Genomic DNA, 14,146 nt, shown 5'->3' on the forward strand with positions numbered 1-14,146 from the left:
GAAGAGATTTGTAATTTCATTTATTCCAAAGCAGCAGTTGCAGGCAGTTTAACCCCAGACAGCCGTGCCAGGAGCAGCAGGTTTTCCGTGCCCGTCCAGCCCGGCACCTGGGCTGCGCCCGCAGCGGGTTTTGGGGTGCCCAAGTTCAGGGTTCTGCCGTCCCCCGGCCTCCCCCGTCACCCCCTCCCCCGACGGCTTCGGCGCCCACCGGCGGCGCGGGAGCCCCGGGGAGCGGGGCTGGGCCGGGGGAGCGCGGCCGCCGCCGCAGGAGGGGCTCTGCGGGACGGGCGGCAGCTCCCGCCGCCGCGGCTCCCCCGGCCCGGCCCCGCTCCCCGGGGCTCCCCCGGGGCTGCCCCGCGCCCACAGCCCCGGGCCCGGCGGAGGCGCCTGCGCGCTGCGGCCGCTCGGTGCCGGCCCCGCTGGCGCCGCCCGCAGCTCCCGCGGCTCCTCTGCCTATTTTAGTCACAGCCGCGGCTCCGTGCCCGCCGCGGGACGCGGGGCCGCCAGCGGCGACGAGCGGTAGCCCGAGTCCGTCCCGTCCGGGCGGCCCGGAAACTTTCCGGGGCGCGGGGCAGGTAAGGGGCGCGGGCAGGGCGGGAGCCGAGCCGGACCGAGCCGGGGCGGGCAAAAGCCTCGGTGCTGCCTCCGCCCGCCCCCCGCCGGCGCTGTCCAGCCAGGCAGCGCTCGGAGCGCCGCCCGCTCTGCCCGGGGCCGGGGGCGAGCGGGGCCGGGGACGCCTCCGGCAGCGCCGCGCTCCGGGACACCCGCGCCGGGGCAGGGGCGGCGGCGGGAGCGGCGGTCCCGGGAGCGCTGCCCGTCCCGAGGATTCGGCAGCGTCCTGAGCAGGGTTACAAGGGGTCACTGTCCCGGGAGGGAAGCCCTCCCTCCCTGCGTGCCCGGCGGGGGTAACCGGAGCTCCCGAGTCAGCCCTGTCTGGAAGTTGGAGAGCTCTGCCGTGTCCCCTCTAGAGAGGAGCGCGACACGGTGCCCGGCGCTGCTCCTCGCCAGGGCTCTGTCTAAGTGGGACCCTTCGTTGTGTGTCTCAGGTTAGGGTTTGTCCCTTAGGACGGCGGAGTTTATGATTCTGCCTGGGTGCTGTCGCTCATTGACAGAAGAGCTGGCTCGGGGAGTTAACTCCACTATCACAAAACCACCTCGGGATCCGGGGATTTCTTCCTCCGGCTGGAGGTTTGCCTCGTAGGCTGGCGTTATTTGGTTCTTCTCCCTCTCCATCAACTAATGGTAAGAGCAGATGAACTCTGAAATCTCATTTGCAGTTGCTCCTTTCCGAAGATAGAACGAACCACACAAAGCACTTCCCTTCGCCAAACTACAATTTGTTTTTGCCAAACACATTCTTCCAAACTCTAATATTTTATCACATTTTCTTAATCTGTTCTGTAAATCTTTGTCTTTAGACTGTCTTTAGACTGTCAATCACTTTATGGACAAATATTTTATGTCGTAAATCTCTAGTTAAATACTGAATCACAGATTACCTGATAGCGTTACAGAGATGTCATTGATGAAACCCGGGTTCCAGAGCTAGGGCTTCTTGCTAACTTTGTTGTTTAATGGGAATATGATTGTACACATACAATTAAAATGTCTTCACTGACCACAGCAAAACAAGGGATGGTTTCCACTTCTGCAGAACTGGTCCTGTACAGGCTTTCCACAAAGTTCTGTGTGGTGCCAAATAATAAAGTACCTTAAAATGTCAAGTTTTAAAGAAATGCCTTGCCTGCAAAATAGTAAGTACACTGCAAGTCCTCTAGTGAAACAGAAGAAAATGGTAACTGTGGTCAGTTGTGGTTCCTGACACAAACTTTGCCTTCACAGATATCTTAAAGCTTTTATGACAAAAGTTGAGAACAGACAGTTTATTAAGGATTCAAAAAAAAGTGTTGTTAACTGAAGCTATGTTTGATCTTTTTATTAAGTGTCTGGGTTCTTTAGAGAGGAGATTTTATCCACACTTTTAGTGTGTTCCCCTACTTTGCAAAGAAGAGCTCTGGTCAGTGTGTCCAGATGATGACAGACAACCTGGGTTTATGTGTTTAGACTCTTGGCTCATGGCACATCTCTGTAAGCCAGTTGCAGGTATGGTGCACCAAGCCTCTTTTTTGGGAAATAAAGTTCATGTCAGGTGGCTGGTTTCATGGGAATACATTCCAATTGAAAGGCACTACTGCACCATACAAACTCAATTAAGCAGAATTCTGCAGAGTTCAGCTGTAGTTCATTAACCCACTTTTAAAGCACTTTTGAAACGTGCCTTGTGGCTGCTTTCTCCACTATTAATTTAAAAGTTGAACTGGGGAGAAGCTTGAACTTGTATTTTCTTTCAAGTTTTATTCTAAAACACAAGAAGACAGACCTCTTGAATTGTTTTTGGTAATGCCATTCAATATTTAAGAGCCTTGCTCAAATTTATTCAAGTGCTGGTGATCTTAAAAAAAGGCTATCATTCCATTTCTAGGAGCAAAAAAAAACAAAAAAAAAAGAGTTATACTTCTCTAATTTGGTGGGACTATCACATCTACTTATGGTTCATTAATTCTGATTCAATTTGAAAGAAATACGTATTTTCTTTTCATTTCAGCCACTGCCTAGATGATAAAATAGCATCTTCAACATTGGCTTTGCAAACACAGAGGGCTGCATTGTATATTTTACAGTGATAAATGAGGAATTGTTGGAGTACTGGAAGTTGTGTATAGTTAGCTGGTCTTTAAATAATTCAAGATTAAATAATACCAGCTTCACTGTATGCAGTGCTCCTAATGGGCCTTAAACTCAGGTTTAAGGTTCAATAGGAGCACTGCATACAGTGATTAGAAATTGGGTGGGTTCTTTGTGTGGAGTGTTGACTTCAGTGTAGAGGTGGCATTGGGGTGTCTCCAGGGCTGGGCAGCAGCTGGCTGAAGGGGCTGTTTGGTTGAACAACCTTAAGCATGGTAGCCTAAATTCTGCCTGACCAGAGCAGGGCTTTGGTCCTGGAAAGTCCTGCTTGGCTGGTGGTCGTGTCTCAGAGCTGCTCTGAAGGCAGTGAAGCACCACTGGTGGCTGGACATGCCCCAGCTGCCTGTTTTGCAGCTCTGAGCATTCCCAGAAGGATTACTGTCTGGGGAGGTAGCACGTCACAGGGAGGGTCTCGGCGTGGCGGGTCCAGTTTGGGAATTGCAGCCCAGGCGGGTACTGGAAGGATTGAAGTGTGCTCTGACTACTCTTCCTAAGGCCTGGGGCACTTCACCTTCCATGTGACAGCCTCTGCTCAGAGCGCTGATCCAGTGGGTGAGGCAGCGATGAGACATGAATGGGACACAGAATGCCTGCCTCAACCCAAGGGAGTGCTAATCCATCTTCTTTCTTCCCATGAGCGTGCTCCCAGTGGCTCATTTTGACTCGTGTGGGTGGGTCCCTTGCTGCCCTTCTTGTTGCAACTGTGCTGTTGTGCAGAAGGGACACAGAACTGCACTGCAGTCCCTCTTCACTCTGCCCACCCAGGGAGTGGGATCCTGAGGCTTGGTTGCTCGGGTTGCAGACAGGCTCCACAGTAAAGCATTCACATCCCTTTCTTTGAACACATTCACAGGAAGGGATGCTGGCTCCACACAGATGAAGATTTCATCTATAATGTGTACAGGAGGAATAATTTCAGAGATATATGTGTCTTCAGTGTTTTCTGTTGTCTAAAGTAGTTCTTAAGTTGGTATCTGAGATAGGCTTCTGGATTTCTCTGGGAAGACCAGCTCCAAAACTTTCTCGGTATATACAACTTTTTTATATCAAGTAACTCAAGACAAAACTCCAGGAGACATTGTTGCAATCATCTAATGTGATTTCCTGTAGCATAAAAAATAGAATCGTAGTAAATATATTTTTTTAATAATAGTGTACCCAGATTTCTTTTAGGGACCAGGCAGCATCTTAACTTCTTTAATTTCTGGCAAAGGAAATCTTTAAAGCCATTCTACTAATTAATTACCTTTGCTATGTATGCTTGTGTGTCTTTGAAATATGAATATTTCTAGTTTGATAGTGACTGATTTCTTGATACCATTGTCTTTTAGATTGGATAGTCCTTTTCTTACTCACCTTCCTTCCACCTTCCTGCAGGCTGCTTTTTGTTGGGGAAACCTTGTGTTTTCCAGTATTGTAATTACAGCTTTCTCTAGGATATAGTCTCAAGAAGTTTAAGGTAATGTAGCTTGTGTTGTTAGTTACTGTCCTTATTGCTGCATGCATGTTCTCAGCCCGAAGTGGCTCTGGGGACAGCTGATCACTGAAAATAGCTGATTTACCTGCCCATACTTGCCTGGAGGCACGTAGCCATAGCTCTCTGTAGGTGCAGAGCTCCTCTGTGTCCTGAGTTAGATGCTGCATTGCAATTAAGAGTTTGGTTCTCTTGATCCCTGGGCTGTCTAGCCCCTCTGCAGAAGGAAAGTAGCTTGGGGAAAGTATGCAGCATAAACAGGGATTGGGAGCCATAGGTGTCAGAAGGGGCCACAGAGGGGATTCCAGTGATGTAGGGGCAGTGGAAGGAAGGGCATCTCAACTGACATATGCCTTTACATTGCATGTGAAACTACTTGGTGAAATTAAGGAGCAATTTCTTTTTATAATCTAAATGATGTTAGATCAAATGTAATTTGTAAGCCTAGAGGGGATGCTTGGAGCTCATTCCTCTGGAAGTGGGGGGTGTCTAGGCCAGGAGGACCCCCTCCCCAGCTGGAGGGACTGCCTTGCCCCTGATGGAGTAGCTGGAGTGTCAAGCCAGGCTATGACTCCTAGCTCATGTATAAACATACACATTGTAGTGTGCTAAATCCATCATATCTCATTTTGTGCTAAGATGTGCATATGCTATAAAGGAAAATCTTTCCTTTTGCTTCCAAACCAGTAGCAAACAATTCACCCAGGCTGGTTACATGATTAGCATGTACAACTCTATAGCCTGTCCACATGTACCATGTGAAAGTGCTTTCAGAGTGCTTGGGGTAAGGCAGCTAAAGAATGGACTATTCAAACTCTGAATAGCTTTACTTTTGATTTAATTAAAAAAGACCAAAGAGAGAACTGCTGGTGGCCTCTGGGCTTTTAGGGTTTCTTTTTTGCAGGAATTATTGTGATCCAGACACAGTAACTAACACTCAGAGCTTCTCAGAGTTGAATTTGAATCATCAGTGACAAAAATGGGGTAAAGTACATGGAGCAAATTAAAAATGTACATAATAGGTAATTCTTTGTGCGAACACTGCAGTGTAGGGGGGAAACACCCATTTGAGGAGGGGGAAAGTTATAATGTGCATTTGTATGATTCAAATTCTTTCTGTTTTGACTGGTTCAGTGTACTGTTTATATGAAATTTTAAGTTGCCAGCAGGTATTTCTTTGGTAGCATATACATTAAATACTCAATTTTCTGCTTTGAAACTCCAGCAAACTCTGTGATTTCAACACTTTCTGATGGCAACTTTGTCTTCTCAGCACTGCTGTTTATTTTAAATGAGTGCATGCCACTGTATATTGCTCACATCTCTAGTGTGCGCTGATTTTTCACATCGCTTCATCTGCTCCTGCTGGAGAAGGTGGGATGCGTGGTGGGGCAAGACACTCTGAAGCATGTTGGTAATTCAGGCTGTGTTGGCAGGGCACATCTTCCCGAGCTGGGAGGACTCATCTTGCATGAAGCTCGGGTTTTGGCACCCTACAGATGTCCATGTGTGTCATTCTGATTACAGCAGTCCCTGGCAGGGAGTGTGCCGTGCACAGTGCTCCTTCTCCATGGGCAGGGGATGGAGTAGAAAGTACTCAATGTTTGCTTGGGAAGGCACAGTTCTTCAGCTTTATCAGCCAAGGCACGTGTTTTAAATGCACTTTCCTGCCTGCTGGATCATCACCATCAGATGAACTTGTAGCAATAGCTGTTCACCACAGCCAGGGCAATCGAAGCAGGACATCAAACAAAGCAGAAGGCCAAAGCACCTCAGTGACAGGATGATGTCCCCTCCAGGTGCTTACAAATGGTAATGTTTTCTGCTGTGGAGGATGACTCAGTTGGAATCACAGCTGTTTGGTTTTTTGGTTTGGGGGATTTTTCTCCCCCACAACCTCACTTGCAGTAGATGAATGGCTTAATTAGAGTGACTGTTCTGAAACCTTCAAGAGTTTAAATTTTGGACTTGCAGGAACTATAAAGAAAAATGTGAAAGGCCTCATCTAGCATTAAATACCCTTCAAATTTGGAAATTTTACTATACTTAGGCCTTTTACTATTATTGCCTGTGCTCTATTTACAATTGCCAATGATTTTTAGCTCCCAAACATTAGAATAATTTCTTATTTGAGAAGACCTGCATCCTCTCTTTCCACCTGCAGTTCACTGGTAGCAAGCATGCCTGCTCTTTGCCATAGCCCTGAGAAATCAGTCCCATTTAGGAGTGGGTTTTGCCAGTATTTCCAGAGGGTTTGGTTTTGCCTGCACACCTTGTGTAGCTCAGGAGAGTGTTGTGTTAGTAAGGCTGTGCTTTGGGCTAGCACTGGCCTCCCTCCTTTGTCCTTCCTCTTGCCTAGAAGGAGAGAGTCCCTCTTCAGTCTGGGAGATGCTGCAGCACAGTAAAAGTTCTCATTGTGTAGAACTAATGGAATAAGTGGGAATTTTCCACACTGTGGTTTTGGAAGACAGGTCCCATTCTGAAAATGAACAAATGCAGAACAGTTTTCTCAGGACTTTGTTTTTGTGTATGATGAGCCTATATCCATGTCCTAGTGGTATTCTGTTCTTTCCAAATTATTTGGCCCATCTTGTCATAATAGATGCTTTACAGAAATGCTGTGAGCTGTAGTGTGGGCAGACTGAGAAAGTAGTAAGTGAATTAAAAATTGTGCATACATTCTGTGAAATTACTATTATGTTGTGTCAAATTATTGCAATGTGTGACATTACATGATGAAAAGATGTTGGTAATATAAAGCAAATTACTGCTCCACCATGGTTTTGTTTGTGGCATGCATACAGTTTCCAGAGTATCTCCTCAGTCATGGTTCCCTTAAAAACACGGATTTTTATTGTTTTCATTTAGAAATTAGGGTCTTCAGTAAAACTGCTTAGAGCAAAATGTTGTCAGCAGAGCAGAAGTATTGACAATAATCCAAAATCACTATTATCAGTGATTCTGTTTTAAACAAACAATCAGTCAAACAAAAGACTTCTGCCACTGATTTCTGATTCTGTAATGGAAATGCTGACTGGATTCAGAACACAAGGTCTGGAAACGCATGTTCCAGTTTTATTTTCTTTTGATTCAAAAATCTTACCCTCTGATCACAGAAGCACCACCTAAAATTCTTCATGACTGTTACCATAGCTAGGTAAGTTCTTTATAACTGATGCAGCTTCCATCTCCCAGTCTCCAAGGGACAAATCCTACATCTGAGGGGAATCCTGTACCAGAGAAGAGTATTTGGATAAAGAAACAAACTGCGAAGGTTTTCGTTGTAAACTACCTTATTCTTGTAATGCTGGTTCTCACACTGCAGGAGGACTTTGAGCACTGTAATTTGGAGAGATTCTGTGCTCTTTAGCTGTGGTATTTTTATGGGCCAGTGACTTTCCTATCACTAGTCCCAGAGAGTGAGAGTCTCCTCCTAACTTGTTCTTCTGATCTTTGCTGCTCAGTTATGTGGGATTTTATGTCTTTATTTGGCACCAGTGTTACTCAGTCATAGAATTAATGTTGGGGTTTGAATAAACTTAAAAGAAGTAATGCTGTGGTGGCTAGGAAATACGATACAAATTTTCTTTATTAATTTCTTAGACCTGTCGCTGTAAAAGAAGCACCACTGAAAGCCCTGATGAATGATGTTGGATGCTTCAATGCAACAGCAGTGCTTTTAAAGTATTGACTTCTGTGGCTCTTGTGAGGGGGAAAAAAACCCAAACTACTTTGATATTCTAGAGAATCTAATAATTTTGATAACAAGATAGTTCTTAGTTTCCATGCTGTTCTACCAGGAAAAGAACCAGACAGTAAGGCTTTGGAAGGTTTCAATACTGATTATACCACTAATATATTCTGGCTTTGCAATTTCTACTGTGTATATTCTCACATTGAAGTATGTATTTTTATTTTAAAAGACAGATATGGAAAGCTGGTTTTGATTTTTTGTTTTTAGATTTATTTTGGAGTTTCTTTCATACTTCTTGGTTCTGTGTTTTCCTTTGAAAACTCTTAGGAATACATCACCATATGAAAATGAATAGCATGTTTCACATTTTAGAGTGTTGAACAATAAAATTATGTGGTCCATGGCATGACATTCTATGATGTAGAACTTTGAATGTTATAAAATTGCTTTGTAAATGTCCCTTGAGTTGTATTTTGCAGGACTACTCACTTCATGTTCTAATAACATAATCTGTATCAGGATGCCTTTAAGCTCTGTATTCTTCCTTATATATGACAGGGGTTTTTTTTTGCCTGTTACCCTTGGAGTAGAAAAGACCATCCTCTGTGACACTTGGGTTTCCCTTGTTGTGGTGTTTGGGGATGGAGTTTATTGTCCCCAGGAACAGAGAGCAGAGAGTTGAGAGAATGCTCAACCCATTCATGAGAATGATTTGACTGAAATCCAGAGAGATGGAGGAGGTGAACAAGGAAGAAGAGTTCACTGTCTCTTCTTGTTAAAGAGCTGGGTAGGACATTTAAAAAGCCTCTCAGGGAGCAGGGGCTGGACCAGCAAATCCAACTACCTTGTCAGCAGTGAGGCTGTACAAAGGCTTGTCACAGGATGTTGTGAATGCAACACGCAGCTTTACATGGATTCAGTGGCAGTTCAGTGGTTGCTACTCAGATCACAGATATAGAAAACATGATCTTCAGCTGAATGAATATTAAAGTTTGATCCTGGAATCACAGAGCTTCAAAGGTAATTGGATTGTAATGTAGTCTGTGGTTTTAGGCAATAAAACTTTGATAAAATTTAATTTATGAAAATCATTTTATAAGTAATTAATCTCTTCTTCACTTGTCCAGATCAGATGAAGCTACAGATGACATGACCAAAGTCAAAACAATGCATGAACTGATGAGAAGCAGCGCTGAGAACGTTAGCTGCTTAGATGCTGGAAATCCTAAGTGCAACTTCACTACTAAAAGAGACCCTGATGTTATATGACCATTGAGCAGAGTTTGCAAGAATGGAAAACCAAAGGAAAACCAAAGCTATTTGCATCTCATAAATAAAATTTTTTAAGATTCAGCTGAATCAAAAAATTACTCCAGCCATGGGAGAAAATGCAAGTTTTTGGGAAAGTTTGATATATGCACATCCTACATGTACAACCTGGAAGCAAGAGGCAGAGGGATCTATCTACCACCTAGCCAGCATTTTCTTTGTTGTGGGCTTCATGGGTGGAAGTGGATTCTTTGGTCTCCTCTATGTCTTCAGCTTGCTTGGACTGGGCTTTCTCTGCTCTTCTGTTTGGGCTTGGCTGGATGTGTGTGCTGCTGACATATTCTCCTGGAATTTTGTACTGTTTGCTATATGCTTCGTCCAGTTCGTTTACGTTACCTACCAAGTCCGGAGTGTTGCCTTTGACAGAGAATTCCAGGAACTCTACAGTGCTCTCTTCCAGCCTCTGGGAATTTCCTTGACTGTGTACAGGAAGATCGTCTTGTGCTGCGATGCAGAAGTGATTACCCTGGAGAAGGAGCATTGTTACGCCATGCAGGGCAAAACACCCATTGACAAACTGTCCTTGCTTGTGTCAGGCAGGTTGGTGTTGCTTTGTTCAGGTTTTCTGCAAATGTCTTTATTTTCCTCTCCTTATTGAAAATGAAAGAAAAAAAGGATAAAGCCTGGTTTTTGTATTGTTTGTTTATTTTCCAGAACAACAGATTAAATATCAATGCAAGTAATATAAATATTAATAGGTTAAATACACTTGTCTAGGATAGTACTAGCATAAAACCACTAAGCACAGAATCTGTAATAGCATAAAGAAAAAATTTGAAGTCATTCTTTTGCAGGCTGCTGTATCATATAATTTAACAGGTTATGCAGATAAAGGGAATAAATGTGGATTTTCAGTGTTCAGGTTATGGCTTGCTTTCTATCTACTGCCTAGCTGATGAGCATAGCAACTGTCCTATTTTTCTTTACTAGTATCATCTGAAATAGGACAAAATGTTAGTTACAAAACTGAATATACTGAGATAAACTCTGTTTAATAGAGATCTTGACTTTGATATAGATTGTATTCAGTTGCTTTCAAGGGGGTGGGAGAAGGGTATCGATAAGGAACAGGGAAGAGTTAAAAGTGCCCTTTCATTACAAGAGGATGTAGTTGAGCCTTATCAAGACTTGCAGACCTGGGTCTACAGTTACTGTATACTGTAGCCCTGTGTTAGATTCTGAGGCAGTAAATCCGCCTGCTTGTACTCCCTGCTTCCAGAAGAGCCTTCTGGTAGCCTTGCTGATGCTTTCCTGGAGGGAAACACGAGCTTTTGTACTGTATGCAAAGCAGGATGTAGTCCCAGACCACCACAAGAGTAGGCTGGACACCCAGAGGTGATGGACATGGACTGTCCTTGATGGAATGCTTGATGGGTGTTTTTTGATAGCCTGCTGCATGGATAGATGGAACCTAGGCAGCTTGACACTCAGTTGATTTAGGACTACCTGCAGTGAATAATATGGATTGTGGGCAATTTTCCGTAGTGACACCCTGGTTCACAGCGCTCTTGGGAGCTCTCCAGGAGAGGTATCCATCCTTCTACATGCCCAGCCAGTTAGTGATCACCCAGAGTTCCTGCTGCCCATCACCATGTGGTACAGGGCTGCTTGTGTGCCTTCAAATTTTTTATGTTATTTAAAAAGTAGCAAGAAAATTAAGTTTTTCTTTGGCATCTTCAGAAGGCCACAGCATTTACACAGAGATCCCATAACACCAGGCTGTTCTTCTGGCTCCAGACATAGTCCTGTGGCCATTTAATTCCTGTTAAACATGGAGAGAGGCCAACCTGACCGCTGCCATGTGGCACTCCTGCTTCCCACTCCCAGTTTTTGCCACTTTGTTCTCTCTAAAATGTGTATTTGCCAAAACTAGAAATAAATCCCGTGGTTTTCAGGAGAAGCAGATAATGCTGTTCTGGGCATTGGTCTTTCACCTCCCCAGTGCATGATGGCCTTTTAATGGCAAAGCTTGTGCATCACTGCACAGACCTACCACAGAGAATAATGTGATTTGAATAAGGCCTGGAAAGATTTCCCTTCCAGTTGCATGATTGTCTTGTATTCTCCTTCAATTGGCCTGAGCAAGTTGGGTTCAAAAATATAATTAGGATAATGTTGGCCATTGATTGCTTTTTCATGCTTTCAAAGTTATATTTAAATTCCTCAGACAGAAATAGCATTGCTGGTAGTGCTAACAAATTGACACATCTTATCTTGGTAGGATCAGAGTGACAGTTGATGGAGAGTTTCTGCATTATATTTTTCCTCTTCAATTTCTGGACTCTCCTGAGTGGGATTCACTGAGGCCCACAGAAGAAGGAATTTTTCAGGTAAAAGTTAAAGGGTTTTTTTTTTGTTGTTGTTGTTGTTTTTTTTTTTTTTGTTTGTTTTTTTTTTTGTTTGTTTTTTTGTTTTTGTTTTTTTTTTTTTAGTGCTACAGGAAACTGTTCAAGTACTGCTTGATTTAGAAAGAAATTTATTCACTTGTAGATTTCGTTTGTGATACTATGCAAACAAGTGGCATCCCATTAGTTTGGGAAGTCCTCTTTATCTGTTGGACTGGTTTTGCTGTTTGTGTCTTGTTACAACAAACAGGGGTTTTCTTAAAGCTAATCTGGGAGGTAGGCTCTGTTTGCATTCTTTGGCTGTGCTGATATTCAGCCCTGAGAAGCCAGGTTTCCTCGGGGTGGGAAGAAGCTGGTGCTGAAGAGGTTTCCCAATGGGAGATGAGCCAGGGGAAGACGTGCCTGGGACACAGCTTGGCACGGGTTACAGCATGGGACACGGTGTCAGCTGCAGCTGGCCCTGCACTCTGTGAGCCCTCCCGCTGCTGTCACTTCCCTGACATGCTGGCTCCTGTCTGTGTTGGATCTGATGTCTGCTGTCACGAGGACAAATGGCATTTGTTGAGAGCTTTCTTTAGACCTGCCTTTTCAGCTGAGGCTGCCAAGAGTGGAGCAGGGAGTGCAGGGCTGAACCGGGGCATCCATGTGGCACTGAACAAGACATGCCATGTGGGCACAGGCATATTGTCATTGAGGTAACTAGATGTGATCACTTAGTCCATATCCAGTCGCCTTTCTCATTTGTCTTTTGCATACAGTAACCTCCCAGAGCTCTCTGGCTCGGTTAAAAGGCTCTAATTGCAGTAGACAGGTTCTGCTGGGAGAGGGGGTGCCTTAGCAAGGCAGCAACAGCAGCACCACCACTTTGTCACCTGGCTGTTCAATTCTCTCTCCTTAGGTAACACTTACGGCAGAGACAGATTGTCGGTACGTGGCCTGGAGGAGAAAGAAGCTCTACCTGCTGTTCGCTAAACACCGCTTCATCTCCCGCCTGTTCTCCATTCTGATTGGGAGCGACATCGCTGAAAAACTGTATGCCCTGAACGACAGGGTGCACGTGGGGCAAGGCTTTAGGTACGACATCCGCTTGCCCAACTTCTACCACGTGGCGCTGCCGGAGACCCCTCCCGTGCAGCCCTCGCACCAACCCCACCACCTCCAGCGAGGCTCCCCCCGGCGCAAGCCCGCGGGGGTGACAAACTGCGGCTCCTTCCTCGCACCGTCCTAGGAAGGGAAATTCTGCTGCAGCCACTCCTCAAAGCGGTGAAGGGAAATGGAAGGTGGCAAAGCAGAAGAGCAGAGAGACAAAAGCAGATGAAGCCAAATTTGACTGACAAGTGCCATTTATGTTAACTGGAGTAGGTTGAATTCTCTATCTCAAGCCAGCAGTTGGCTTCTGCATTTTGACTGTCTGTGCAATATGTTTACTTTCTGTTGATACTCCTGTTGATCTTCATTTCTTTTGTTTTGGAGGAGAACAAATCATAACAGTCTGAGGTCTTATTGCAATTGTGGTGACCTCTGTGGTGGTGTGTTGTTTTGTTGTTTGGTGTTTTTTTTTTTTAAGCTAATTAAAATTGTAATATTGTAATTATATTTTCCTCAAAAAATTTTGTCACAAGTATAGTCAGAATAGTCAATGAAAACAAGTAAGTTGTCTTCAAAATATAGCAACTGGCTTATAATGTTCTTTTTTATGCCATGTGAACATTCTCTCAATTTACATTAATAATCTTGCAGAAAAAAGGCTAAGGAACGATCACATTGGGTTTGTTTCTTAAAGAAATGAAAGATTATGAAATGCACAGCAAAAATGTTGAAAACCCAAACAAAACAACAAATTCTGTCCCATGAGTAATCGGTTTCTCTCCAACTGTCCTTAAGAGGTATTACATGAAAACAAACGTAAGTGTCATTGCTGGCATTAGAAAAATAAAAGAGCTGTAACTGCTGCAAATACAGCTTAGGGAAATGGTTGTGTAGCATTTCTGATAAAATGTGATGCTATAGGACCTGGGCTTCTGCAGTGTAAGTGCCCTTTGTGACATGTACAATAAATAATGTTAATCAATCTACTGCCAAACCGTTGGATTTTGTTGTATAATATTCCTTTTAGCTATGTTTGTCAGGAAGAGACTAAACAGCTGCAGCAATAAATACAATTTTTAACTGACACATTCTTGTTTAGCTTCCAGAGTCACTTTTCTGTGCCTATGAAATTCTTGATTTAAAATATATTCTCTCCCTAATTCTGTGGTGTTTTAATGACTTAAGGGAACCTCAGATTGCACCTCAGTAGGAAGGATTTGGTTTCAACCCTCAGGGTCACTGTGCCTTTGAAGAGAAGTGTCCAAATGTCTTTGCTAACTCACCTTCCTGATGCCTGCCAGTAATCAAAAAGTAAGAAGCATTACTATTTTATGAGAATGGATTGCTGCTTCATATGTCTGGAAGTAGATAATATTTTTAATATTTTAAAATTGCTGACTTGTTTGGTAGGACGACCCCTGTGTGCTTCTCTATGTGTGGGTATACATATAAGTTTAGATCTTGTGAGTT

At 44.1% G+C, this 14,146-nt stretch overlaps 1 protein-coding gene across 3 annotated transcripts; it reads left to right on the plus strand.

The window, feature by feature from the left end:
* The first annotated feature begins 422 nt into the window (after positions 1 to 422).
* Positions 423 to 13,760, plus strand: POPDC3 (popeye domain containing 3). 3 transcript variants are annotated; one of them, XM_053974248.1, is made up of 5 exons: positions 423 to 575; positions 1,066 to 1,242; positions 9,041 to 9,782; positions 11,464 to 11,572; positions 12,486 to 13,760. In XM_053974248.1, the coding sequence occupies exons 3-5, from the start codon at positions 9,292 to 9,294 to the stop codon at positions 12,813 to 12,815; spliced, it is 930 nt and encodes a 309-aa protein (XP_053830223.1). In that variant the 5' UTR covers positions 423 to 575; positions 1,066 to 1,242; positions 9,041 to 9,291; the 3' UTR covers positions 12,816 to 13,760. The 3 variants fall into 3 exon arrangements, with proteins under 3 accessions (XP_053830223.1, XP_053830224.1, XP_053830225.1); XM_053974249.1 differs by lacking the exon at positions 1,066 to 1,242; XM_053974250.1 differs by lacking the exons at positions 423 to 575; positions 1,066 to 1,242 and adding an exon at positions 8,895 to 8,933.
* Positions 13,761 to 14,146: the final 386 nt, after the last annotated feature.

This window comes from Vidua macroura, chromosome 3 (assembly GCF_024509145.1).
Source record: "Vidua macroura isolate BioBank_ID:100142 chromosome 3, ASM2450914v1, whole genome shotgun sequence".
In the NCBI taxonomy this organism is placed as follows: Eukaryota; Metazoa; Chordata; class Aves; order Passeriformes; family Viduidae; genus Vidua; species Vidua macroura.